Below are 27678 nucleotides of genomic sequence, written 5' to 3'. Positions count from 1 at the left end.
GGCTTGGCGTGATCCTTGCGGTTGATGCCTCCAAAATGTACCTATAGGAGGCAAGTAAATAGGCTGTTTAGGTAACGGAGTAGGCCACCGCCATGGATAGACGGCATGAAGTCGGGTCAATTCTCTTAGGAGCCCCATAGGCGGTACGCGTCCCTAACTTCAGCCCAGTCGACGGGCTCTTTAGGGGCCAATGTCCCCAGAAACTGGCCACTTAATCTACCCCAAAGACCCCATCTTGCCTGTGCTTTGCCCTTGGGCCTGCCCCTGTACCCGACAAGCACAAAAAGAACAGATCCCAATCTTGCACTCCGTCATCAGGCATTTCGCCCTGACCTTCTCCGTACTGCTGAAGAGATAGCCAGCTGTCCAAGACTGTCACATTTCAGATTCCCCTGTGCTCGCACTGTCTACAGAAAACAGCTTCTATCACTTGACTCAATATACTCAGCATCTTCGTTCGCAATATCTTATTGACGTGACCTCTCACTCGGTACTCCGCTTTTCGACGCGACCTACTCGCACCGCCGGCTGTCCTCATGCACTCGCCATTGACCGAACATTTCATCGTTGATCCCCGATTCTCACGATTCACGCCCTCCGTTCCCTTGGGTGACCTTTTCCTGCGTAGCCGACCCACCTAACCGACACCTCAGATCTCTCATCTTGAGCACGAGGGTCTTGATCACTCTTCCTACCTGAACAACCTTCAGTTGCAGGGTTAGTCGACATTCGACTGCCCTTTTTCACGCCGCCAACATTCCTTCTCCTCCCCGCTACCCCGACTCATTCCTCCACCACCGATCGCACTCGTCCCGTTCACGAGCTGAGCTTGGTAGCCAGATTGCCGCGTTGCCAGCTCAAGAAGAAAACGAGAAACACGAGAGCTCTCGGCGACCGTCATTGTCTTCGGCTACGGAATCTGACGACTTCTCTCTCTGGAGTGACACAGGAGATCTCGCAGAACAGCTTGCCAACGACGAGGATCCGTATCGGATCGAGCTTGATCCTCTTACCAGAGAAGGTCAGAGGCTCAAGGGCTCCGGTCACGGTGGAGGGCGGAAGAAGAAAGTCGGTTTCAAAAAGCAACATCATCTCGAGGGGAGTTCAAGTCCTCTGCGGATAGATAAAGAAGCTATCTTCGTTCCGGAGCCTCCACCGAGGCAGATATCCAAGGCAGAAAGATTGCTAGCGCTCATCATGGCACCGAACGACCCTCAATCAGCCCGGGTCAAGGGACTCGTTGGCAAACCTCTTTTGTACGTCTAAATCCAAGTATTTATGGGCATGTATATCGTGGTGGCTGACGTGACTGACACAGATATTTTACGAGTGTATTTGTGTCTCTGGGAGTTTTCCTTTTCGGATATGATCAAGGCGTTATGTCTGGTATTATCACGTATGTTCCTTGCCCCTGATGCTCTTCCTATCGCTGATGGACAGAAGTGGTCCTTTCTTTAGAGACTATTTCAACCAGCCAGGTCCAGCTGAAGTTGGGACTATGGTTGCAATCCTCGAGATCGGGGCTCTGATCGCATCATTATGTGTTGGTAGAGTGGGAGACATCATTGGACGCCGCCGCACCATCCTCTACGGCTCCATGGTTTTCTTCGTTGGAGGCATGCTCCAGACCTTTGCAAATGGTATGCCCATGATGATGGTTGGGAGATTTATCGCCGGTCTTGGTGTCGGAGCGCTCTCCACAATCGTTCCTGTCTATCAGTCTGAAATCAGTCCTCCGCACAATCGCGGCAAGTTGGCGTGTATAGAATTCACGGGCAATATTACTGGTTACGCTGCCAGTGTTTGGGTGGACTATTTCTGCAGTTACATTGAGAACGACAACTCATGGCGAACGCCTCTTCTTATGCAATGCGTTATGGGAGCTCTGCTAGGTTTTGGCAGTTTGATCATTTGTGAATCTCCAAGGTAAGGGAACAAGAAAACGAATTTGGAGCTGGCTGGAGGCTGACATAGTGGTATCAGATGGCTTCTGGACAATGATCATGATGAAGAAGGAATTATTGTGATCGCTAATCTTTATGGGAAGGGTGACATCCACAATCCGAAGGCGCGACAGGAATACCGAGAGATCAAGATGAATGTGTTGATACAACGCCAGGAAGGAGAACGGTCATACGCTGATATGTTCAAACGATACAGCAAACGCGTCTTCATCGCCATGTCCGCTCAGGCGTTTGCCCAACTCAACGGCATCAATGTCATTTCCTACTATGCGCCACTCGTCTTTGAATCAGCTGGGTGGGTTGGACGAGATGCAATTCTCATGACAGGCATCAATGCCATCTCATACCTAGCTTCGACTATCCCACCTTGGTATCTGGTGGACAGGTGGGGACGACGACCTATTCTCCTTTCCGGAGCAGTGGCTATGATCATCTCGCTATCACTGATCTCGTACTTTATCTTCATCGACATCAAGTACACCCCTGCCCTAGTGGTCATTTTCGTCATGGTATACAACGCTTCTTTCGGCGCGAGTTGGGGTCCTATTCCGTGGCTGTACCCACCGGAAATCTTGCCTTTGAACATTCGAGCCAAGGGTGCTAGTTTGAGCACGGCCAGTAATTGGGCCTTCAACTTCTTGGTGGGAGAACTCACGCCTGTACTACAAGGTGCTATCAAATGGCGCTTGTATCTTGTACATGCGTTCTTTTGCGCCGTAAGTTTTGTTCTTGGTAAGTATAGGCCCTGTGTTCAAACGGACGATGAGACTTACGTTGTCCAGTATATTTCGTCTATCCCGAGACCGCAAACGTTCGTCTCGAAGACATGAATGCACTCTTTGGGGATGCCACAACTGCAATGCCCACACCAGCATCACACGCAGAACAAGGCTCCCTAATGGGTGTTGGGTCTCCATCCTCGATCGACATCAGACAAGGAGCCAGCCAACCTGGAATGTTTGCAGCCGGCGACGCCATTCCCGGCCTTGATATCGATCCACCCGATGTCCAGCTAGACGGCAACGGCAAACCGCGAGGTCGAAGTGATAGCTCCCAAGGCTTCGGCAACTGGATTGGGAGGATGGTATCGAGGTCACGACAAGATAGTAGTTCCCGGGGCCAGTACAACAAAGTTGGACAAAACGAAGATTAAGTTGGAATGCATTTATATTGGATCATGACAGCGGCCTATCTGTCATATAGACTTGAACGGCAGCGAGGCAGGCGTTTCTGGGGCCACATCTGAAAAAGGATCAGTCCCATTGGTATCCGCAAGGTACCATGTTGGTGATTGTGTTTGGAGGGCCAGTATGGGCATCAGGTTGAACCTGACGACAGTGGAGTTAATGTATATGTACCAGGATTTTAACCTAGCATTTCAAGGGATTACAGAAGGACAGGTATTCCTGATTCACATCCCTCATAGACAATCTGGATTAGGAATATCGGTCTTCGTATGAACAAGTCACTATGAGACCATTGGTGCATGGAATGATGGGGGCCGGTGATATTCGGCATCTGGAGCGATAAGTTACTTACAGTAACTAGAACTTGACTCATGTGCTTCCTGGCCGCGCTTCTCACCCCACTCTCCACCTATCTTTGCTTTGCTACCTTCTTCACTGGACACGAGTACTGTCTTAGCATAAAGCCACGCAGTCGAATATCCTTGCCTCAGAATCTAGCATACAACAGACCGTTTCGTTTGATCTACCGCATTGTTCGATTCGCCCAATCGGCGATTCATCCCGCGATCCTACCTAGCCTCACTAGCCTCACCACTTGCTTAGCCTCTCCGCGCCGATCTTTGTCCCGTGACGGTCTTGAGCATCTCATTGTTCTTTGGCAAGATTGTGCATCCAAAACATCAGCACAGAACCTCCGATAACGACGCGTACCTGAGCATCAAGAAACGCCCCTACCGACCTAGGTCAACCTTGCCGCACCGACTCCTTCTCCTCGATTCCCCGGAAGCGCCCGCATTCTCCACGGCGACTCATCCTCCGCGGTCTCACTCGCTATCTGGACCGCAAGAGTCTAGGAAAATACATACTCAAGCTCTTTTATTGTCTGCAGCTTCAATGTGTCCGGCTTTGTCTCTTAATGCTGGTCACTCTGGCAGACCCGAGTCAATCACGGTGATGGAAAGACCATGACAGTTTGCGACAAAATGTCCCAGGGTACGAAGGAGTCTCAGAACACACATCATATATACAGACACCAGCAGTATAACCCCAAGAACATCGCGCAACTAGATCAGCGCATTCACTATCTCCAAGAATCCATCCTTCCAAGACAGCCATATCTCCTCTCTGTTCCCTCCGGGGTGCCATACCGACACAGCTCACGCTTCATAAACACCTGGTATGAAGGCACACCTTTCGAGCGCCACGAAGAACAACTGCAGTACTTGAGTTTTTTTGCGCACCAGGGCGACCACGAGTCGCTCTTGAAAGTGGAAGGTGGGTGGGCAGATGATCAAGGAAATCCCATTGAAGACGAGGTCTCTCCCCGAACTGTGCCCGCAAGCGGCTGCAATACACCTGGAGAGCCTGGACATCGTAAGAAGATCAGCCTGAAAGATTACAAGACCAAGGGCAAGAGCCCTTCTACGCTACAAACCCGGCCACAGCCGTCGCAGTCTACAAAGGAACCCGAGTCATCAGGCAGATCGGAGGCTAAGGTGCAAGAGAAGGCGAAATCAGAGCAGACCAGCAAGGAAAGGGGTGTTGTTCCACGGAAAACAGACATAGAGCCACCAGATCCGAAGTCAAAAGTGGTCCCGCTGAAAGTTCCCGGCCCATCTCGAAGCCCTCTAAGAAGCCAGCCAGAAGACAGTCCAAGTCCAGTGAAGAAACGTAAACTATCACCACATTTCGAAGCGTCCAAATCTGTTAGGGCTCCGCCAAAATCTGAACCTGCACAGCCCATCATGGCCATGCCGACTCTGTTGTCACCAACCCTGCCCTCACCAGAGAATGAGACTGGACTCCCCCAGCTCCTGTCTCCGGTTTTACCACCCACTCTTACGAAAGCACTATCGAGTTCACCCAATTCTGAATTTCTTGGCAGCCCAGCGAATGGTTCACATCAACGTACAGATTCTGTTCGGTCGATTCTTGCCGGAGTCGGTCTTGACAATGACCCGCTCCCCGACAAGACCAGACTGGCCCCTACTGGTAGCCGAGTCCGCTCAGACAGTACGCACTCGGCTCGGAGTTCAGCTCCGGGTACTCCAAACGCAAGTAAAAATCTACTTGGCTCGAAACTCCTGTCGAAGTCCGGCATCAGACCAGGGACACCTGTGCAAAATGGAGCGCGGGCAAGTCCTGGACCCAGACAGCGACATACTATTATTCTGAAATATGGCAAAAAGAACCGGAAGAGAGTCGAAGGTCTTCTGAAGTTTGCGGCTCGTCCGAAGAAGGAAGTGATTAAGCAAGAACGCTTAGATACACGAGAGACGAAACCCAAGCGCGAAGCAATCAAGGAAGAAGAAAACGACGGAGGACAGACTCCTGACGTAAAATCTAACCTTTCCGTCGTGGATGATGTCAAAGTTGAGAAGAAGCGTAAAGCTCAAGATAGCCCCGGGCCTGCAATCAAAAAAACGAAGTCTGCAAACTTGACTGCTGAAGATGTTAGGCGACCATCTACGCCGGTGGCCCCTGCTGGCAGATCCCCACTTACTTCGCAAGCCAGAACTGCCTTCTCTACCCCTAAGAAGGATCTGAAGTCGTCTGCAATGAGACGAGTTGAATCGACAGACGGTCTTGATGTGCCGACTCCCTCTGGGGACAAGGGACGCGTATCAACGCCTGTCTCAGGCCCGAAACCATCTCCACAGCCAAATGCCTCGAGCACAAGAGAAGAAGAACGGCAACAATGGTCAAATGTGAGCAATACATATTTCACTATGGGCCGAAGTCTAAAGCATGAAGGCACTTCTATGCTTTCATCGTCTGAAGAAGATCCCAAATCTCCTCAGTCCATAAAGGCAGTGGTTCTCGTGGTCGAAGCTTTACTATGTTTCATGATTAACACTTACGCACGCGGTAAAAGCAGACCAGGGTCGGACCCGGATTGGCGATCCATTCTGCCCTACCACATTTTTGTATACAGGGCGTCAAGGAAATACCCACACCTACACGGCTTGGTTATGCAACTTGGTGCAGTGTGTCGGCAGCAGATCCAGAAGCATGATCTAGATAAACTAGCTCGAGACCCATTGCCTGACGAATACTGCAACTCAGCCCCAACGCCGAGTAGCGACGGCAACACGAAAACCAACGAAGATGTGGAGAAGTACAGGAAGCGGTACACTCAGTTTCGAGACGATATGATCCACAACATCCGTGAACTTCAGACTGCTTGGCTGGACGGTTTCCGCTACCTTTCACCTGAACTGCTGAGACGAGAGTATCCGAACACCTGGGCCCTGAGGGCAAAGGATGCGACCCTGAGACTACAGGAGAAGCCATCGCCTTTGAAAATGCCAAAAAGTTTTTATCTACCGATGGATGCGAATACGACGGCACTTGAGGCTGCGAGATTCGGGATGGCGTTCCTAACCGAGTGGGCTGAGAAGGAAAAGATCGACTGGAAGACAAAGATCGATCTATGAAGCACCTTTACTTTTGCTGCTCTGTCGTTTTATTGACACCCCTTTTAAATGCGAGTGTAAGGAACTTTGCCCTGCACATGATCACTTTTTACCCCATGAATTTTAGCGATTTGAGAGCTTGAGATACCAAATATTATGAGCAAAGAACAGGCTTTGCTTTTTGTTAGAAACACGCGCGTGCCTACCTCAGTGGCATTTTACAGCTGGCTAGAGCTTTACAATTGAATACTATTAGATATTGAACATACTTTTCCTAGAGATCTTGTGATAAACACCAACCAATTCCAATCACTGGGGTCGGCTTGAAGCAATCCAAAACTGAAGAATATCCAACCATGGAATGAAGTTGCTGGTTTGCCAAGACACAGCCTTGCAGATTATCAAGAAACAAGGCTGCATCGACTGTTGAACTAACCTGGCGACCTTCATCGATACAAATCTAGCCTTCTCACGCATGACTACCCTGCGTCCTGTCCACGCCGCGGATGTGTCGCTAAGCATGGCTCCGCTATTAAGAGAATGTCACTCGACGATGATCCTTCCGACTTCGACGGTGTCCTGCCCGTAATCCCCATTGACTCCCCACCAATTTACAAAGATCGAAAGAGCAATGCTGCGACCGGTGCATCTGCAGCCGGCGCTCGCGCTTTCGCCGCGCAGGCGGTAGCCTTTTACTTTCGAGCACCCGTCAAGGCGTTTTTCAGAACGAGGGTGGACTACTTGGTACATATCCCATACACCAGCTATCCGGCATTATCGAGACGGAACGTGCTACTGACACCCGCTGCTTGTCCCGCCAGGCCTACGCAAAATCTATCCTCCCACCTACACAGAACGGCCGCTTTTCCTGGCGAACCACGACCCCGGGCTTGCTAGCCCACGCCATCAAGAACTACGGCTGGCGCTTCATCCCGGAACAACTCTTCCCTCCTCTCGCCGCGAACATCATTGTCGGCGCGGCATTGTACACTTCCTATCTACAAGTTCTGGGTCGACTATATGAACCATCCTCCCATGCTTCGAAGACGGTCTTCCCACCTCCTCCCCCGGCACATACCTTTGCGGCGGGGTTCGCGGCGGGCACCATACAGAGTTTGATCGCGGCGCCACTGGACGCACTCCAGGTCCGCTTCGACCAGCGCGGAGAGGCATACCAGAACAAGACAATGTGGCAGTACGGCAAGGGCAAGCTGCACGAGATAGGCGCTCGGGGGATCTTCGCGGGGTGGGGGTTGTCGTTCTTGAAAGACAGCTTCGGCTCGGCCATCTTCTTCTCGACATTTGAATACGTCAAGGCGCAGGGCTATTACAGATTTGTGCGCTGGCACTACGGATCGCTGGGCGACGTGGCCGTAGATAAACTCGCGCACAAGCGAGGTGGGAAGGCCGCGACAGAGAGTCAGCCCACCGCGGTGATCCGGCCTCATTATGCGCTGGAGCCGGGGTTTCTCATGCTCGCCGGCATGACAGCGTCCGTGGCCCAGCAGGTCATTCTGTACCCATTGTCGACGTTCCAGACGTTGCACTACGAACGGCTTGAGGATCTGGACAAGAAGGCCGTTCAGCTCGACCGCCAGTCCAGTGGACGGAGCCGGGGGAGAATGCTGCGCGCGTATTACCACGCGTACCAGGAGACCTTGGCCCAGGCCCGCGTGCAGGCCAGACAGGTCGGAGGGATGAAGACGTGGCTGTTCAGAGGTTTCTGGTGGTTCACCATCAGACAGGTCCCGTCAACCAGTGCAGGATTGATCATCTTCGAATTGGTCCGCAGAAAGTACGGTCTGTCGGGAGACGAGGTCAGAATCACACAGGATGGCTATGATATATTGTTGACGTGAGATGCCCTCGGGCGTCCTACATTATAATAGATGGTAGCGGTAATCCTAGATGCCTCCCTACTCCCCTCTGTGGTTCAACGGTCCACTCTACAATTAGCGTAGTACAATGAATCAAAACCTCTTCTCCAACCACACTATCGTCTCGCCACCTGATATCAATGACTGGGAAAGAAAACATACTCGATCATCGATTAGTCCCATTTCAGATGTGTATACTCCATATAGATGCAAGGGCACCACGATTTGGAGATCTGCGCGCTAATAGTATCGCCATACCGTTGATGATGCGGAGAAGTCCATCCACGATTTATCATCTATGACATGTGGCGCTATGGACGGAAGGGCAGTGTTACAGAATGGTCAATAGATAGTCACGGGAGGGAAAGCTGTTCAATGTTTTGTGGATACAGATACAGAAACAGACACAAGCAATGAGGTCGTTGCGAACTATCTCAGTAGTCGGGTGCCATGCAGAAGGGGAGGTTGGGGACGTGATCATAGGCGGAGTGCTCGATGCACCTGGTTGTAAAACGGCAAGTCATTTACCTACCTCACCTATAGCCTGCGAGACCTACTGTACCTCTCTCAAACGTTCGTGGTCCTGTGGTCAGGCGGTTCTTCAGTGAGAGCAACAATCTAACAAAGCCCACAGATGTACGAAAAGATGATGTACTTCTGGACCAAAAAGGACAGCCTTCGAAAAATGCTCCTCAATGAGCCCCGAGGTCGATCGTCCATGTGTTGCAATCTGGTTTTGGCTCCGTGTGATCCACGCGCGGACGCCGGGTTCATCATCATGGAAAGCGACGAGTACGCCCCCATGTCCGGGTCAAACACCATCTGTACGGCGACAGTCCTGTTGGAGACGGGCATGATCACCATGCAAGAGCCCGTCACCAAGTTCAACCTGGACACCGCTGCAGGGTTGGTGGGCATAACGGCCGAGTGTGAGGCGGGCAAGTGCAAGTCTATCGAGTTCGACAACGTGCCGGCTTTTGTCTTTGCTCTCGACAAGGCCATCGACGTTCCCGGTTTGGGCACGGTCTCGGTCGACATCGCCTGGGGAGGCATGATGTACGCCCTGGTCGACCCGGCGTCGTGCGGTTTGACCATCGGAAACAACCGTGACGCCGCCGCGCTCGTGGAAGTTGGCGAGAGGATCAAAAGAGCCGTACAACGACAATTCGTCCCCGTCCACCCGGAGAACCCTGCGATTCGAGGAGTGACCAATTTTGTCTGGAGCGGTCCATTTGACAATGCCGCAGATGATGGCATCAAGACGGCTGTAAACACCGTCGTGGTGTCCCCTGGAAGATTCGACCGGTGCCCGTGCGGTACCGGCACTTGCGCTCGGATGGCCGTCTTGCACGCCCGAGGTCAACTCGCGGTCGGCGAGATTTTCAGGCACAAGAGCATCATCGGAACAGAGTTCATCAACCGTATCAGAGGTACGACCAAAGTTGGAGAGTATACGGCCATCTTGCCTACCATCAAAGGTCGGGGTTGGATCACAAGTTTCAAGCAAGTCGTACTAGACCCGACAGATCCTTTCCCTGAGGGTTTCCGGGTAGGAGACCAGTGGCACATGCCCGTCGATTCTTGACATGGTTATGGGTGAATTTGATGCTGCTTCTTCAGGTCATCGGATATGATATAGACGCGACCTCTGAGTTTTAGTCGACCGTCGTATATGAGTCGACCGAGTATTCGATGCCTGTCAGGATAAAGATGTCCAGAGGGTAGCAAAGGTCGTATTCATACATGGTAGAATTTGTGTTCCGTAATTCCCAGAATGCCTGGAGATGGACACGAATTCATTACGGAAAAGTTGTTGAAGTGCAAATGTTCCAATATAGAGAAGTCAGTTGACGCGCCGTGACGCGCCAAGGCCCGAGATCAAAGTCGCGCTTCAAGTTGAGAATCATCGGCCTCTCCATCTTTTGTAGGCACAGCGCAACCACCTTGACCTCATTTTCACATCAACCTCCATCCCTCGCCTTCATCTCTTGTTCTCTTATTGACTCCCTTTTTCTCCCCTTCTTCGTTTTTCACTTTCCTCGTCTACGTCCATTCCCTACTTCTCCCAACTTGCCACATCTGTCTCGTTGCGACACCCTTCGACTGACGTAGACTTTTTGCTCCATCTGCGATTTGCCTCGACAGAGGCAGGCAGCCAACATGGGCGACATCGTCATCAATGCGAACACCTTTTTCGATCGCCTGACTGCCCTCTACAACTCCTGGAAGGCCGACAAGCGATCCGGAGATGGATCTTTTGGTGGCGCAGACAGTATGGTCGTCTTGACCGGAAAGGCTGATCAGGACACTAATTACACCAAGAGCAATGCCTTACATGTAGGCAGCCAGGAAATTGGCTTTGTCAAGTGGGCGGCGACTGACAAAATTCACAGTTTTGGCTTCTAGGCTATGAATTTCCTGCGACGCTGATGGTCTTCACCTCTGCGGTCATGTACCTCGTCACCACGGAAAAGAAGGGTGAGCGCTATTTCCCACTGGCATCCCTCTACGGTGTAACTGACTCTAGATAGCTCGGCATCTACAGAACCTTAAAAATGGCAAAATCCCCTTCGAGATTCTCACGGTCAATACCAAAGAGCCCGAATCCCGCACCAAGGCATTTGAGAAGTGCATCGATGTCATCAAGAGTGCAGGCAAGAAGGTCGGTGTCATTCAAAAGGCTGAAGCCCACGGCCCCTTCGTCGACGAATGGATGAGAATGTATGGCGACATCTCGAAAGAGGTTGAAGAGGTCGACATTTCTGTTGCGCTAGCTACCGCTTTCGCGGTCAAGGATGAAACTGAACTGAGGGCGATGCGGACTGCCGCGCAGGCAGCGAGCGCCATGATTTCCAAGTACTGGGTCGATGAGATGTCCGAGGTCCTCGACCAAGAAAAAAGAATTAGTCATCGAGCTCTCGTGGATAAGATGACGAAGAAGATCGATGACACCAAGTTCTTCAGGGGAATCTCAAAAATCCCAAGCGATTTCGACAACCAGCAATTGGATTGGGCCTACGGTCCGATCGTTCAGAGCGGGGGACAGTATGATCTCAGATGGACAGCTCAACCGAACGACGACAATCTACATTCTGGCTGTATCATGGCGGGTCTGGGTTTTCGATACAAGACATATTGCTCGATCGTGGCCAGAACATACCTGATCGACCCGAGCAAGTCTCAGACCGCGAACTACAAGATTCTTCTCTCCGCGCACGAAGCTGCGATGAAGGAAATCAAAGACGGAATCGTCATGAAAGATGTGTACAACAAGGCTTTGGGTGTCATCAAAGCCAGAAAGCCAGAACTCGAGAAGCATTTTGGTAAAGATGTCGGAGCAGCAATCGGTATTGAAGTGCGTGACCCGAAGTTCATTCTCAATGGAAAGAATTCCCGGGTACTCAAGGACGGCATGACTGTGAGCGTCACCACAAGTCTTTCTGATCTTACCAACGACAAACCACAAGACAAGAAGGGCGTGAGTTATACTCTGGTGTTGACCGACACCGTTCGTGTTACTCGAGGAGAGCCCGTCGTGTTCACTAAGGAGGCATCCACGGATCTTGACTCGATCGAATTCTACTTCAAGGACGATGAAGAAGAGGTAAAGCCAAAGCAGGAAAAGACCAAAAAGCCTGGCGCCAGTGCTATCGCAGCTTCAAATATCAAATCATCCAGACTACGTGGTGCCAGTCGACAAGACAATGCGAAAGAAGAAGAAGAGTCTCGCCGACGAGAACATCAAAAGGAGCTTGCTCAGAAGAAACAGAGAGAAGGCCTCGACAAATATGCCGAAGCCACCGGCGATATGAATGGAGAAAACGAAAAGAAATTCAAGAAATTCGAGTCGTACAAGCGAGACGGCCAGCTTCCTCCTCGGGTCAAGGACATGATCGTATGGGTTGACCATAAAGCATCGACTGTTATTCTTCCCATCATGGGCAGGCCTGTGCCATTCCACATCAACACCATCAAGAACGTCAGCAAATCCGACGAAGGTGAATATACACATCTCCGATTCAACTTTCTGTCTCCTGGTCAGGGTGTGGGACGTAAGGATGATCAGCCATTTGAAGATCCTCAAGCACATTTCATCCGATCACTTACGGTCAGATCTAAGGATCAAGATCGTTTATCAGAAGTGTCAACCCAGATCACCGAACTCCGCAAGGCCGCCGTACGCCGTGAACAGGAGAAGAAGGAAATGGAAGATGTCGTCGAACAAGACAAGCTGATTGAAATCCGCAATCGTCGACCCATCAAGCTCACCGATGTCTACCTTCGACCTGCACAAGATGGCAAGCGCGTCCCCGGAGAGGTGGAGATTCATCAGAATGGTCTTCGATATCTGTCACCATTGCGTAACGATCATGTTGACGTTGTTTTCTCCAATGTCAAGCACTTGTTCTTCCAGCCTTGTGTTGGTGAGATGATTGTCTTGATCCACGTTCATCTCAAGAATCCCATTATCATTGGCAAGCGCAAGACCAAAGACGTCCAATTTTACCGAGAAGCGACCGACATGGCTTTTGATGAGACTGGAAACCGCAAACGCAAGCATCGTTTCGGTGATGAGGAAGAGTTTGAACAAGAACAAGAAGAGAGACGGCGTCGAGCAGAACTCGATAGATTGTTCAAGGGTTTCGCCGAGAAGATCTCTGATGCTGCACGGGAATACAACATCGCCGTCGACATCCCGTTCAGAGAGTTGAGCTTCAACGGTGTGCCCTTCCGCAGCAATGTGCTCATGGCACCTTCTACGGATGCTCTCGTCCAACTGACCGAACCACCTTTTACTGTGATTACTCTTGATGAGATCGAGATTGCTCATCTCGAAAGAATTCAGGTATTTTATTTTCCTCGCTCTCAGGTTTGCACAAGCTAATAATGTCTATAGTTCGGTCTTAAGAACTTTGATCTTGTGTTCGTCTACAAGGACTACCATCGCCAACCAACACATATCAATACCATTCCCGTCGAGTCCCTTGATCGAGTACGAGAATGGCTGGATAGTGTGGATATTGCTTTCACTGAAGGTCCTCTAAACTTGAACTGGGGTACTATCATGAAGACGGTGACAACGGACCCACATCAATTCTTCAAGGACGGTGGTTGGAGTTTCTTGAATACGGACACCGATTCGGAAGACGATGAAGAGTCTGAAGAAGAGAGTGCTTTCGAGATGAGTGATTCCGAGCTTGCAGCAAGTGAATCAGAAAGTGAGGAGGATAGCGAGTTTGACGAAGATGCCTCTGCTAGCGACGACGAAGGAGAAGGCGAGAGTGACTTGAGTGATGAAGGAGATGATTGGGATGAAATGGAGAAGAAGGCGAAGAAGGAAGATCGTAGAGGAGCGATGGAGGAGGAAGACAAGAGCAGAAAGCGAAAGAGATGAGGCAGCAATGCTCGTCTCGTTGAAGCTTGAAATGATGCCTTGGGTGGTGACATGACAACGATGCAAGGCTGGTGAGGTTGAGCTGAAAAGTGTGATTTTGGTACCCTGTGTATGAGATATCTTGAGCACAATTGCGGAGGTTCTCTTGATGCTTCATACCTCGGATTGTGGTATCGATAATTCCAGATTACCACAACCTTACATGTGTTATTCTAGTTTCAGAGAATTATTTCTAGGAGCCAGAAAAATTTATGAAACATGTATTAAATGTATTGCTCAATGAAACACAGGCTCACCTAGATGTGCTAGTAAGATGACTTCCCCTGGACTTTTTAGATTTAGATTGTGAGGCTGGATGTACAGAGTATCGGGCTGTCAATCCAGCTAGAGATGAACAAGGCTGAACAAGGCTGACGGTTTCTCCAATTAGTGGACCCGGAAGCTGTACCGAGTACATCGTGATCCAGCGGTATTTTTGTATTTCTCAGCAGAACCACCTATTGTTCTCTCTCTTTCTCACATACACACGGCACTCTTTTTTCGGTCTACCTTCCATCGATCCCAATCCACTTCCCTCATTGTCGCTTTTCTTTTCCCACGTCCAAGTAGTTTTTCAGACCCTTGAAGGAAGAACAAAGGATGGGTTGGTTCAGTGGTAGTTCATCGCCAACTCCGGCGCAACCCGCAACTGGTATGTTTCTGGCCATCTCTTTCTTATTCTCCGGCGGTCGAGCGACGCTTCTGTTGTTTTTGTCAAATGCTGATTGTCTTGTTGCGTACCAACAGTGACACAACCTTCTTCACCTAACAATTTGGCATCGGACGTGAAACCAAAGACTACCGAGAAGGTCAAGGTATGTTTCTTTTTCTGTTTTGGAAAGACCGCAGGAGGAAACTCTGTAATGGGGTTGGACGATGCAAAAGGAAAAGAAACGCACAAGCTAGAAAGCTGACATTTCTGTTACGCCCCAGCCATGTTGCGTATGCAAAGATGAAAAGTCCGCCCGGGACGAATGTATGCTCTTCAGCAAGTCCGATGATCCACAAGAAGATTGTAAGAGTTTGGTCGGGAAGTACAAGGACTGTATGGCCGGGTATGGGTTCAAGATTTGACATGTACCCGCGGGAAAACAATAAACCTTGAAGGGCATATGTGAAGGACATGGACGGACCTCGATACCCTTACATGTGACCCTTCTACTCGGGGCACCTACCGCTCTCAACGACCGACGTCCCGACCGACGCTATCTACCCGGGTTATTCTACCTTTGCCTACAATCCCGGTGTCCCAGGCATCTACACAGGTGGCTTCAACAGGGGGGAGAGGGGATGTGGACTCGTCAAGGAAAATGTATGAACACCAATGAAGGAAGATGGGAAAGATTTGATAAATGGTACCGGGACAAGAAAGGATGGATGGGCCCTAGATGTGGACCAACGCCTACAAAATCCCACACGGGCCTCGGGGGGGGGGCGGCTGGTATGGCTGAGAGGACATCGCTGCGAAGAGCCAGACTTGAGATGTCCTGCCAAAATACGAGGAGAGAGATACTTCATGATGAGAAAAAGACAAAACACCCCCCTCTTGCGTTCTGGCACAGAGACACATACATGCTGCAAGTCATCTACGAAAAGGCGCTTTGAAAGGACCAATCCAACCATGTACAACAATCCCAAGTCAAAACATTTTACGACAAAACCACAAACGTCATCATTGTTTAAAGGCGCCCATCATCACTTGCAGCCATGGGGCATAATTTCTACCTTGTACAAAGATATTTCGAAATACCAAAGAGCCCGAAAAGAAATGGCTGCTGTACATAGTGTATAACCTCACCACTCGAACATTACAAAATATAGAATACAAAATACGGAGTACTTGTAGACTCATCGAGTTGCATTGGATCGTGTTGTATTGCATAGCTGATAGCATTACGATACAATCTAGAGACACTCCGCCCTCTCACAACGAGTTCAACAAACTCTGCATGCCAACTTCGAGATAATCGTCCCTCTTCAGCAGGTACGGCCTCAGGTTCTCCTTGCCCAGGTTCCCCAACACCTGGCCCCTGAGTCTCTCCTTGAGGGCGTCGGGGAGCAAGACGAAGATGCTGGCCAACTCGGTCAGGACCTCGAGGCTGGCCTTGAACGAGTCGTCCAGGTCCCAGGACCTCAGCAGCTGGACGTACCGGCTCATGTCGCGCGCCAGCATGACCCCGCCGATCCGGTTGACCTGGTACCTCGTGAAGTGCTGCAGGAGCTGGGCCCGGAAGCCGACCGCGACCTCGGTGAGGAGGGCGTCGAGGTTGGCGCCGTCGAACGACTGCGAGGCGGTGTCGTAGAACAGGTCCAAGAACCGGCACACGCCGTCGCACGTCGCGGTCTGTGCCTGCTCGAGGGACACCACCTCGGTCTCGGCGCGGGGGCGGAAGTCGGTCCGGTTCTGGTTCGCCAGCAGCCGCGCGGACCAGTTGAGCACGCCGTCGACGGTCTGCTGGTCGATGGTGTTGATCTGGCCCTCGATGCGCGACACGGCCGCCCTCGTGCCCTTCTCCATCTCCCGGCGCGTCGTGAGGCTGGTGCTCGCCAGCGGCACCAGGAGGGTGTTGACGCAGCTCTGGACGAGGTGCGCGATGTGCACCGCGTTGCGCAGGTTCCCCAGGTACGACAGGTCGGGTTCCCTCTTGGCGCCCTCGGCCGTCGACGCGGCGTCGGCCGCGGCGTCGAGCGCCACCTCGACGTACGACTCGAGCAGGTTCTTGAGGATGAGGTTCAGCAGCGCCGCGACGTCCTTGGGCGTCTCGGAGCCGCCCCCCAGCTCGAGACCCCGCCGCACCCCCTCGGCGAGCCACTTGAGCATCCTCTTGGCCGCCGCCACGTCCAGACGGCCGTCTTCCTCGGAGAGTTCGACGTCCGGTTGCGCCTTGTCGGTGTTCTTAAGACCGGCCACGGAGAGGAGGATGCGCTTTTGCGTCGACGACATCTTTTCCAAGTCTAGGCTTTTAACGTAGGCGTCGGTGGCCTCTCGAGCCGATGCCAGGAGTTCTTGGCCGCGGTTCCGGAGGGAGGCGAGGTACGTCCTGGGTTCTTTTTGGCGTCGGGAGTGGAAGAGTTCGAATTTGAACAACAACGATTTGTAGAGTTCTTGCAGGTTGTGCTTTTCTTTCTCGATGTACGCGGAACCACCTACGTACGGGGTGAAGAGCTCGTCGAGTTGTTGGTCGAGGAGTTGGCTCGTTTGAGAAGTCACCGTGTCTGGATGTTCCGTCAACCCGTGTGCTTTGAGGTCCTCGACCAAAGCACTGATGTAGTTTCGTGCAGCTTGCAGAGATCGTAAGTACGCCAGTGTCGATTCCGACTCTGCCTTCTCCAAGACGAGTTCCAGTCTTTGTTGGATGGATTGCTGGAACACTCTCTGCACAAATTTTCCCAATACCTGTTCCGGGTAAGGGAAAGCTCTTCTTATGGTTGCTGACTCCTCCTGGACCGTGACTCTGACCTCGTCAATCAACGATTGTAGGCCGGGTTCGACGTTAGGGAGTTCAGCATCTGGATCTGATAATCTCATCCACGTCTCTTGATCCCCACCAACCTCCTCTGTCACAAGATTACTTCTGTCGATGAAGAACTGGTGTTGGTTGACGAAAGCCGCCTGGACTGAAGCACCGCCATTGAAATCTTGCAAGACAATCGCGCAATTCTTCATCTCTTCAAAGTTTTGTCGTCTATAAAAGTCGTCGAAAAGCTTGAGCATGTCATTCTCCAAGGTCTCGATGAATTTTTCGATAACCTCTCTCGTGTCGAAATTGCGGCTGCCCGTCACTCCGTTAGTGACACCGCCTGACTGTGAGACGCCGTTTGTTTGCGCGTGGCTCTTGGAATCCAGTCTTTGACTTATTCTCAACAGCTGTCGGGCAATGCTGGCTGCCCTAATTTTCCCTTCTCCGGTGCCTGATCTCCGCAAGTTCTCAAGTAGAGTGACTTCTCCTCGGTGACTGACTTCGTCCCAGCATTCGATCAAAAAATGTGCATCCAGAGCCTTTCTTCTCTGTCTATCCAGCTCTTCTAAGCGACGACCTGTCTCGACGGCAACATTCCCACCCCATTTCTCGCCCCTGTCGGATTTCAAAGACGTGTCCAACTTCTGAAAGCTTTCGATGGTCTGATTGAGCTTCCTCCCCAGGGTATCTGTGTTGTTTGCATGTTGCGCCTCTGCTCTTCTCACCGCGCCCGATAATTCATTTTCCCGCTGCTCGAGTTCGCCCGAAAGCTCGTTGAGTCGCCTTGAGGCCTGCTCAAAGGTACGAATAAGCGGTTTAGGATCGAAAGCGTTAGCGTCGCCTTGTGACCGTCGACTCGAAACGTGTGTGCTCTCGGTGAGGGACTCGATAAAGTCCTTTGCTATGAAATCGCGATTCGAGAAATCATCGAGGTTGAACACTGGACCTCTGGGAAATATGGAACGGGTGGTTTGTTGATCTGTTGGATGGGTTTGCCCATAGTACTGCTGAGAGTCCATGGTGGTGTCACTTGCGAATCATAGTGTTTACAGGTAAGGTCCTTGTGCTGAAACCAGCATCCTAGCACAAAATTTCAAGCATCGTGTTCTGCATTGTTGGCGACGTGAGGATGACCGACGATGTTGAGACACTGAAAACGCGGCCTTACGAGACAGTGGCCGACACGCTTTCAAAGAGCCCGAACTCCGCACCCGCCGAGGGATCCGCCTCCAGGTCTTCAGGGCACATTTTGAGTAAGGGGATGTATGCTAGGGGATCTGCTACTGTATATATGTTATTCTGGAAAGATACTTCATTCAGGTTGACTAACATTCTCCCTTGCAATGAATGCACCAGGCACTTAAGAGGGTATGCCTCAATGAATTGGTAACTCATATTCCGTACCTAAGTAAACAATCGCGTGCTGTTCATACATTGCGCTACCAGCCTGGACCTCTTAGAACCATAAGCGCTACCGAGTATCACGGGCTCCCAACTAGCAATCCGACTTGGATAACAATCGTCGACCTTTGTAGTATTACGGAGTACTGGTATGGAGCATCTGTGGACACTCTGGGCAAGGGGGCTTCAGGCCTAAAGAACGAGTATGCTAAGGAGTCGGTGTGAACATTTCGGGTCATTTCGTCGCAGTACCAGTGCCAGTGCCAGTGTCTTCGATAACATCCGAGTCATTAGGCTCGGTATTTACCATTACCTAGGGAGGTACGGAGTATATGTAACAGAGAGGAGCACTTGTATTTCGGATATAAACTGAATAGGCATGGAATGGGCAGAGAATGCATTCTTCCTCTAACCCCGAATCTCTGGGTCAAGCCACTTGTTTGGAGCTCGACAGGAGAATCATCAAAGCCTCGGGGAGAGCTGCCTTTGTTCCGCATGCGCTGACTAAAGTGTGAAGAATTCATTCGTCAATCCTAGTCCAAGCACATGCTCCCGAATTACGAAAAGATGCAAAAATACGAACTAGATGTGCTTGGCTAAAAAGCACATGTCTCCCGTGGCAGAAGAAACGCGGATAGCTCGGCCAAGGTCGGTAGCCACATGGCGGCAGACAGCGAAAACGTCCTCTGTCCGGCCGGAGTACTCCTCTACTCGTATGGGTATGGTGCTTGAGTTTAAACGAGACGGGGCCAATATCCAGTAGTGACAGGTTATGATTGTGTGAGATGAGGAGAAAAGAGTGAAAGATGAAAGTGGGAGCTCGTGCTCTATCCACTGTTGTAACCCACTCGAACGGGACGAGGTTCGGATGATACTGTACTTGTACACGTACAGGGATTCAGGGATTCAGGGAAGTTTCCAGTACCGTATGACTGGGATTTGTTGGAGACAGTACGGAGTACTGTGTGGAAACAATTGCATCTTCACATGTACAGTACAGTAGAAATCTAGGATAAGGACCTACTACCTAGGCAGATAACAATGTACTATACTCCGTACTGTAAGGGACTTTTCTCATCAGTACCTACCGAAGCCATGGTGACCTACTCCGTACTGGTACTAAATCTTTCAAAGTTGCCAATCGGAAAGTCGGATTTGCAGCTGATCGAAGCATGTGATCAGTCTGTTCTCTTCCTTGCTCGTGCTCCCGAACTCCATCAAACTATTACTCCGTGTACTCCAATTCCACTGCCAATTGCCTATTGTATGGAGTAGGCATTGTACGCCCTACTTCTTCCTCGTACTCGCACCCTCGTAATTATTACTGTTGCTGGCTTCCAATTATTCTCCTCCCGCAGTCGCAGATCCTCCCATTTGCGCCTCGTCTATTACCCTTACCACCATCCATCACCCGTTCTCCTACCACTTCTCTGCCAGCTCACGACATCATCTCCTGTGATTTTTGCCTTGCCTCATAGCGACCATTTTCTTCAACAGTTTGCGATCATATTGTCATATTTCATGTCTGCCTTGTCACCCACTATGCGATAGTTAGAGCCGACCTCGGCCCTTTCTTTTGTCCATGGCCTGTCACAGCCTGCCATTCACTGCCTCACCGATTTGAACAATACCAACCGATAGCTCTGCTCTTCCAGCGTCTCAGGATGGATTCACAGTCGCCGAATCCTCCCTACGCCCTTCCTCCTCCTCCTTTCTCGCCTCCTCTGTCCGCCAAACGCTCCTCGACCGACACCCACAAACCCACCTCGATCGATATAGACATGATGAGGTCCGAAGAGCGCTCCACGAGAGCGGCCAGTGTATTATCTGGCATGTCTGCAGAAGACATGGAGGCCGCTGAAACTCTCAGCGGCCTGCATCAGAGTATGTATTCCCCGTCTTTGGTACCGCAGCCCGACCCTTTCACTGACATGTGACATCAGAGTACCACTCACCCGGCCACTCTCAGCCTGCTCCCACTCTTGTACAAACTCAGACGACCTTTGGCTCCGACCAGCCTGAACCTCTTCTCCGCCTCTTCACAAGTCAATATCCCTTGGCAGGAAGTCTGATCAATGGCTCGCTGTCCGCCTATAAAACCACACAATCCTACATTCCAGGCGCCGAATGGACCGAGAGGAATGTTGGTCTCCCAATCGCAGGGACAGTAGCCAGAATATCGGGCGTCGAAGGCGGACTGCGCTGGGCTCTACAACCGAAGCGGGGAAGCAGGTCTTCAACCGCCGCGCCCCAAACACCAGACGTGGAAAAGGGTTGGACAGACATCGCTCCCGACGGCACTCAACGGTCAAGTTCCGAGATGGCATACAGCGACACTCTGCCTGCTTATAACCCGGGCGATCGGTCGCCTCCATACTCCGAGAATCAAGTCGTGTTGCAGTCACGCGGTCAGCAGTCGCCGGCGAACTGGCGACAACAACTCGTCATTTCCACCAGTGGCCTCGGCATTGCCATGAGTGACGAGTCGATCCGAAGTTTGCGGTACTGCCTGAGATGGCTCCGCTGGGCCAACGGTCGACTGGGCGAGGCCATTCAGAATCTAAAGAACCTGCTCGAACGATGGGACGAAGAAGTCACTTCCGACGAACAAGCGTCGCCCATGTCGGTGGCGAGCCTCACACAACCATCAGAGGAACAGCGACAAGCAGCCTTGTTGGCGCGCATTGCAGCCTTGAAGGCTGACGTCCTTCAAACACTTAAGCACGTGGTTGGAATCGTGTCCAACTACGCCGGCGGTGCTCTTCCACAGAACGCAAGAGACCTCGTCCATAGACATCTGATCAGTTTGCCTCAGCGATTCAACCTCGCCAACATGTCCGACAGCGATTCCTCGAACGGTACAAATGGAAACACGTCCGAAGCTACCAAGAGCGGAAGACGAGTCATGGTCCTCGCCGAAGAGGGACTCGACATGATGACACAAGTCAGTCGAGTCGTCAACGACACCTTGGTCAGCGCCGAGGGATGGTGTGAGAGGCTCGGTCGTAGGCCGACAAGTGCCGCGGCACCATCTCAGATCGGAAGCATCGATGAGAAGATGGACATGGATCGTGACCGTGGCCAAGCCGACCGAGGGCACAGTGTAAGGAGTGAGACCCTACCGCTGATTGACGACGAGAAGAGTGACGTGCATATGCAAATGTGAATGTAACAATACGGAGTATTTATGGGCTGAATGAGAAGAAACAGGGGAAGTGTGGTTGGTTGGAAAAACAAACGTGCTTCTGAAAATCTTTTAGATGTCTTCTTTTGCTCTCTTTTTGTGTCATCGAGCACCGTGAGAGGGAGGAATATAAAGGCAGGTTGGCTGGGTGGTCCGGGAGATGAGGCGAATCTTGCAATCTTGCACTTTTTTATTTACGACGTTATGCTTTGTGTTTGGTGTCATTGTCGGTGGATGAGGGAGCCGTGGAAAGACGAGAGACGAACTTTCAGCAGAAGTAGAAGAAGAAAAGCAGTCAGTCATTTCGGCAAAAAGATGTTTCTTGAGACACAAATTCATCTTGGGGCTCGTTGAAAGACAATGTTTGGACATGATAAATGACATCTACCTAAGACCTTGCAAGGAATTAAGAATAAAAAGAAGAGATCTTTCCGAGTGGTGGAATTCTGTCTCTACTACCTAGGTACCTGATCTATATACATTACGGTACTTTATCAAATCATGACTCGTGAGGATTGTATTGGAATTGGAATTGGAATTGGAATTCAAAAGGGAAAAAGCGGGAGGACCAACCACGGCAACTTGGTGATGAAATCTCATGGTCCTGTACGGAGTGTAGCTACCTGGGGTATATGTGTACTCCGTACCGAGTACAACTGTGCCCTTGGGGATCCAAACGTTGGTATAGCCATCGCCATGGATAGGCATCCATAACAACCCATCTGACTGAATGTGCGAGTATAATTTTACTCAAGGACGATGGTGAGGTACTTTTTTTTCTTCTTTCTTCAGGTCACAATGTTATCATGTCCTTGAAAAGAAAAAAAAGCCAGTGTCCACCTTTCAACATCTATCTTCTTCTAAAGACCCAACAAGTTCAGAAGACCACTTTTGTGTGTTTGTCGTCCTACACGCACACACCCTACCAAGATTATACCGACGACGATGATGACGCCGACGACAACGGCGACCTCGACCATACAGATTCTGACGATGATGATGATGACAGTGAACTGACATCTGCATCGTAACTGGAGTCGACGACCTCCTCATCTCCATCTCTATACCTGACCCTGTTGGTACGATGCAAGACCCTCCACCGAGGCCCGTCACCGTTCGTCATGTCAGCCTCACTCTCCGACCGGGACGGAGCCAACGTGATGGACAACCAAGATTCGACCATGGTACTGCCCGCTGACGAATGATACGAGGTCTCGCCATTATCTTCATCATCATCACCATCATCTTCATCATCGTCGTCGAGAACAAAATTCCCCATTCTTCCACCATAGGGGTACTGCCATCGTCCAGGCTCGTGGGTATCCCTCCACAACATCATCAGGTCATTTTCCCTCTCCATGACCTCCCTGTTACGGGCGCACGCTTCGTCGGAAATCCTGAAAATAGGTGGCGGCGGCATCGACCCGGGTCGCAACGGGACCAGGTCGTTGTCGACGAGAAGACGTCGCGGGCCGCCGAGAAACCTGGACCGCGCGCCTCGTTTATACCGTACGGCGCTCGAGCGTGTGATGCCGCCGCCGGGCCGGGGGTCACCTTCTGAAAAAGTCGTCAGTCCACTCTGACGGACATCCTGAGCAATGGTTTCATCGGCGTTGAAATCTCGTTGCTCGTCGTTGCCAGGTCGATCATAGGAGAATCTCCTACTTCTGGCTGACTCTGGTGGTGGTGGTGGTGGTGAAGGAGGAGGAGAATAAGGAGGGACAGGCCATGGATTGCCGCCCAACACGTCAACGTCGTCGTCTGTCTTGACGTCCGTTGCGGATGAGTCGTTGGATGTGCTGGAGGGGGACAAGGTGGAAATTATTCGGCGGGCGATAAGGCGGGAGGACGACATGGTGGGAAAAGTATGATCGGTCGTGGTTGGGTCTGGCAGGAGAGAATTGAAGGATAGGGAATATTTGGTTGGACAATGAGTCAACAAGAAAGGGGACGTCGCTGTTATTGAGGATGTAGTTCTCAGACAGCAAAGCGTGTTCGACAGTACAAAGGATCAACAGGGAGAGGGAAAGGCGATTTTAAGAGAATGGGAAAATTTCTCGAAAACGATAAGCCTGGTCGCTTGCTCTGTAACGATTGCGAGAAGAAGAAAAAGCGACCTGACAAGTCAGAATATATGGGAATTTTAAGGGTATGGTCTTCTCCTCCAGGTCCTCGTGAGGATATCGAAAACCACGTTTATCAAAAGTCAAAAATGTGCACACTAAAACAGCCGTGGGGAGCCTTCGTCAGTAAAGTAACGGGTAGTCGTAGAATATTGCGCCTCAAGCAAGTGACAAGTACCCATTTTGATGTGCTCAAGAGAGACAATATCGGACTGAAATGCTGGTACCTCATTCTGAGTTGATGGAACAACTTGGAATAGCCTTCTTCTTCTCGCTTTCCTCCGGGGCAAGGAAACCTCCTCGTGACGAGAAGCGACTTTGATGGTCATGATGAATAACTTTCTTGACCTTTCAGGAGTGCGGATCATATACTTTGATAGAAACGGAGAAAACTTTGGGTAGATGTTGGAGCCCAAGGCTTCGAGCGGGCATGGCTGCCTGAAGTTTTCACGACCTTTCTATGGACGGATAGGATCCTACCTGCTGACCGCGGAGATGTTTTGAGACAGGCATATACTGACTTCTTCTTACTCCATGGCTCCATGATGTGTGTGAGGTTCGTTAAAGCTTGGGTATTCTGGAGATCGATATCTGTTAGTACCCACGACGTGAAAAGGCTGACCAAGTCTTGGACCTTGCGATGGGAGATAGTATGGTGCCATGGGAGAACTTTTGCGATATAGATGCCATATTCTCTGTGGGACGGTCGCGGTAGAAGAGTATCTGCGTAGCTTCATCGTCAAAAGAAAAAAGATCGGATGTTGAAAGAACGACGTTGGGATGTGTATAAACATTTGTTTCCCAACTAAATATTTACTTCCCGAAGATCAGCCACGTTCACCTGCCCCAAACAACCCGAGTACAGGTAACTCAGGTTCTTACCCATACAAATGAAAATCAGTAATGCACTACAATAGTGTGATGCTCAGTAGGATGGAATATTCGACCCGTCGAATACATGTTCAGGAAGTCCTCACTCAGACCAGCAACAGAGGAAGAAGTGGGAACTGCCTCGAGTTTCGTCGTTGCCTCGACTGTGCCTTCTCCTTATGAGTTGTTCTTGCTGTTCTTGGGCAGAGGCAAGAGGTGGAAGCCATGTCTATCTGCTGTTCAAGAAGTCTTCTTCTTCTTCTTCTTCTTCCTCCTCTCTAATCCCTTCACATCACAATTCTATTTGTCCTTCGGCCCAGAAGACCTTTTGATTTTTGGCTACGCTGTCCACTCTTTCACAAAGTTCCCGTCCAAGTCACAATATCCCACTACCTCTGGTGTATTTCTCAGTACCTCACTATCATATCACTAACTTATCTCGAACCGGGTCTCATCAATTCTGTCTCGTGCAAGATGGCATTCAGACTTGATCCTCGTGGAGACCTTCCACCTTCCAACATTCTGCCGAGCTCATACTACCCCGATCGTCGAGCCACCACATACGGCATTCCTTTCAAGAAACCGAAGCAAAAGTCATGCTATGACTGGATATTTTCCACGGCATCAAATGTACACATAGCTGTCGACCGTGCCGCCTTCAAGACATACATCCCTTTCAAGTCATACGTCCTCACAGTCGCAGATCAAAGCCATGTACCGGTCAAAGGTATTGGTTCGGTGGAGCTCAAGATACGTCGTGCCCCGGGGAGCAAAGAAAGCCACACAATCTGCCTGGAAAACGTCCTTCATGTACCTGGCTGGATGTGTAACATCATCTCGGACATCTGTTTTGAGCCGGCCATCAATTACGAACACACCTGGACAGAGTTTGGAGTCAACTTTTTCATGCAAGACAATGGTGCCTTTCGACCGTGGGGCTACACGGAGAACTTCTGTGGGCTCGATCGCCTCGTACTGTCCCACAACAAGCGAGGGTACAGTCCAATGCTGGAAGATCCTGATCGAGAGGTGTTTTCTGTCAGTGTGATGTGGCCACAAAGTCAAAAGGACAAATGGGTTCTCTGCCTCGCGGAAGAAATCAAATTCAATATCGAGCGCGACGAGCACATGTCCCGCAGAAAGAAGACGGGCGAAGAGACAAAAGGCAGTAAAAGGGGGACCAAGAGCGTTGTGGTGGAAAACTCGAAGTGGAAGCTGATGCCAGACGCGATCAAGATCAAACAGTCTTCCAGTGTCATGCTTGAGGGCAGCGTCAGGCGTGAGTTGTTGCCCAGAGGTTCAAGTCTACCCCTTGAGAGCCATAGAGCATGATGTGCATGGGTAAGACTTATGATTAGACCGTCATGCGGGGAAAGACGTCCACGTTGCTCTCCGACCGACCCGGATATGAGGGATTGAAAACAGCTGATAGAAATTATGGACATGTCCTGGTAGAGGTCATCGTATACAAACACGGGTGAAGGTAAATACATGATAGATTAGACAATACTGATTCAGTGTATCAGTCGTACTTCCTTTCCAGGTTCCCACTCGTGCAAGCCTTGTTGTAGACTCCGCCAGTAGTTCAAACGAATACACTCTGTCTTTGCTGCTTCGACATCTTCATGTTCAAAAGCTTGTCCTAGCAGCTTAATTGTTTGATCTATCCTCGCTTGGTTCTCCTCCTTCAGGGCATCGACTTGTTCTTGAGTCTCGGCCTCCTCAATCGCCTCTTGTGCTTCCATGACCTCCATGAGCGTCTCCTGATCCGTCAGACCGCTGTGGGTGCTGTTATCTTCCGAGGTGATGTCGATGCCATAGGTATGGTGCAAGAGATACCGCGCACGTAGCAGCGGGTCCGACAGTGTTTTGTACGCGCTGTTCAACAGCGAGGACAGGGCCATGGCCTTTTGATGCGCGGTGGGCTGGGAGGTGTATTTGTCAGGGTGGTGTTGAGATTGGAGGAGTAAGAATTCACGCTTCAGTTGGGCCAAGGGGATATTGAATGGCCCCGTTGGGGGAGGACCCGCGGAGAGCGTGTTTGGGAAGAGCGTGTAGTAGGTCGAAATGTCGGGTAGAGGGGCTGTGGTGGTGGTGGTGCTGTCGGGTTTGTCGCTGCTGGCAGTGGCGGTGGCCTGTTGTGATCCATGATGTCTCCCGGAGCTCACGCTGATGGTTCTGGTATGTTGACGAGAGGGGTGAGAGACAAGGTGAGGGAGAGTATATGAAGAAGTGCGTATATGGTGAGTTTGTGGCGTTGCGCCCCCGACGGGCTCGACGAGGGAGGAATAAACACAAAGTCGTCGAAGATGGCGCAACGTTTGTCGCGTGGGTGCCGTGATTGACATTGTTGGGGTGCTGGCTTGCGTTGTGGCTCGTCTAATCTTTTGCAAAGAGTATCGTGGTATAGAGGTGGTTATTGAAGGACGCTTCTATACTGTCGAATCGTCCAAGAAAAAGTAATGAATTATCTCGTGAGTGTATGGACTACTTCTAACCAAATGGCCGCAGTTGCAATTGTTCTTTGAAGAGAAATAATAATACGAGATATAAGGGCGACGTCATGCGGGAAAAAGAATTCGCCGCTATCGGAGGCCAATGACCGAGGCCGAAATCCGAATTAACAGCCGTAGGAGATCCCCTCAGGTTCACCTGAAGGGTTACTGGACATCGGTTTATGGGACTGAAATCGACACTGCTGGTTGTTGCATTGACAATGGATTTTCTATATAAGGTGTCTCGAATATTTCATGATAAGATT

The 27678-nt window shown here is 50.8% G+C and overlaps 10 protein-coding genes across 11 annotated transcripts; 8 read left to right on the top strand and 2 right to left on the bottom strand.

Moving 5' to 3' along the window:
* Nucleotides 1-339: 339 nt before the first annotated feature.
* PV06_01831 (uncharacterized protein) lies at nucleotides 340-3439 on the top strand. Its single transcript, XM_016402463.1, has 5 exons — nucleotides 340-1256; nucleotides 1319-1396; nucleotides 1444-1926; nucleotides 1984-2696; nucleotides 2747-3439. The coding sequence occupies exons 1-5, from the start codon at nucleotides 1198-1200 to the stop codon at nucleotides 3115-3117; spliced, it is 1704 nt and encodes a 567-aa protein (XP_016266360.1). The 5' UTR covers nucleotides 340-1197; the 3' UTR covers nucleotides 3118-3439.
* Nucleotides 3440-3577: 138 nt separating this feature from the next.
* Nucleotides 3578-6831, top strand: PV06_01830 (uncharacterized protein). Its single transcript, XM_016402462.1, has one exon. The coding sequence runs from the start codon at nucleotides 4117-4119 to the stop codon at nucleotides 6586-6588; it is 2472 nt and encodes an 823-aa protein (XP_016266359.1). The 5' UTR covers nucleotides 3578-4116; the 3' UTR covers nucleotides 6589-6831.
* A 196-nt stretch (nucleotides 6832-7027) lies between these two features.
* PV06_01829 (uncharacterized protein) lies at nucleotides 7028-8558 on the top strand. The gene is made up of 2 exons (XM_016402461.1): nucleotides 7028-7311; nucleotides 7389-8558. Exons 1-2 carry the CDS (start codon nucleotides 7108-7110, stop codon nucleotides 8424-8426), a joined length of 1242 nt encoding a protein of 413 aa, XP_016266358.1. The 5' UTR covers nucleotides 7028-7107; the 3' UTR covers nucleotides 8427-8558.
* A 520-nt stretch (nucleotides 8559-9078) lies between these two features.
* On the top strand, nucleotides 9079-10029 carry PV06_01828 (uncharacterized protein; the record flags this gene model as incomplete). Its single annotated transcript, XM_016402460.1, has 1 exon — nucleotides 9079-10029. One exon carries the CDS (start codon nucleotides 9079-9081, stop codon nucleotides 10027-10029), a length of 951 nt encoding a protein of 316 aa, XP_016266357.1.
* A 344-nt stretch (nucleotides 10030-10373) lies between these two features.
* On the top strand, nucleotides 10374-14107 carry PV06_01827 (uncharacterized protein). Its single transcript, XM_016402459.1, has 4 exons — nucleotides 10374-10781; nucleotides 10838-10922; nucleotides 10976-13290; nucleotides 13342-14107. The coding sequence occupies exons 1-4, from the start codon at nucleotides 10605-10607 to the stop codon at nucleotides 13837-13839; spliced, it is 3075 nt and encodes a 1024-aa protein (XP_016266356.1). The 5' UTR covers nucleotides 10374-10604; the 3' UTR covers nucleotides 13840-14107.
* Nucleotides 14108-14348: 241 nt separating this feature from the next.
* On the top strand, nucleotides 14349-15798 carry PV06_01826. Of its 2 annotated transcripts, XM_016402458.1 has the most exons (3): nucleotides 14349-14530; nucleotides 14626-14693; nucleotides 14812-15798. In XM_016402458.1, exon 3 carries the CDS (start codon nucleotides 15203-15205, stop codon nucleotides 15668-15670), a length of 468 nt encoding a protein of 155 aa, XP_016266355.1. In that variant the 5' UTR covers nucleotides 14349-14530; nucleotides 14626-14693; nucleotides 14812-15202; the 3' UTR covers nucleotides 15671-15798. The 2 variants fall into 2 exon arrangements, with proteins under 2 accessions (XP_016266355.1, XP_016266354.1); XM_016402457.1 differs by having other exon boundaries at nucleotides 14626-15798.
* Nucleotides 15638-18475, bottom strand: PV06_01825 (uncharacterized protein). Its single transcript, XM_016402456.1, has one exon. The coding sequence runs from the start codon at nucleotides 18356-18358 to the stop codon at nucleotides 15803-15805; it is 2556 nt and encodes an 851-aa protein (XP_016266353.1). The 5' UTR covers nucleotides 18359-18475; the 3' UTR covers nucleotides 15638-15802.
* A 1551-nt stretch (nucleotides 18476-20026) lies between these two features.
* On the top strand, nucleotides 20027-22460 carry PV06_01824 (uncharacterized protein). The gene is made up of 2 exons (XM_016402455.1): nucleotides 20027-20624; nucleotides 20684-22460. Exons 1-2 carry the CDS (start codon nucleotides 20405-20407, stop codon nucleotides 21904-21906), a joined length of 1443 nt encoding a protein of 480 aa, XP_016266352.1. The 5' UTR covers nucleotides 20027-20404; the 3' UTR covers nucleotides 21907-22460.
* Nucleotides 22461-25391: 2931 nt separating this feature from the next.
* PV06_01823 (uncharacterized protein) lies at nucleotides 25392-26249 on the top strand (the record flags this gene model as incomplete). The annotated part of the gene is made up of 1 exon (XM_016402454.1): nucleotides 25392-26249. The coding sequence occupies one exon, from the start codon at nucleotides 25392-25394 to the stop codon at nucleotides 26247-26249; it is 858 nt and encodes a 285-aa protein (XP_016266351.1).
* On the bottom strand, nucleotides 25442-27536 carry PV06_01822 (Fe-S protein assembly co-chaperone HscB). Its single transcript, XM_016402453.1, has one exon. The coding sequence runs from the start codon at nucleotides 27263-27265 to the stop codon at nucleotides 26432-26434; it is 834 nt and encodes a 277-aa protein (XP_016266350.1). The 5' UTR covers nucleotides 27266-27536; the 3' UTR covers nucleotides 25442-26431.
* Between the last annotated feature and the right edge of the window lie 142 nt (nucleotides 27537-27678).

This window comes from Exophiala oligosperma (genome assembly GCF_000835515.1).
Source record: "Exophiala oligosperma strain CBS 72588 unplaced genomic scaffold supercont1.2, whole genome shotgun sequence".
In the NCBI taxonomy this organism is placed as follows: Eukaryota; Fungi; Ascomycota; class Eurotiomycetes; order Chaetothyriales; family Herpotrichiellaceae; genus Exophiala; species Exophiala oligosperma.
This window is presented reverse-complemented; position numbering and strand designations above follow the sequence as displayed.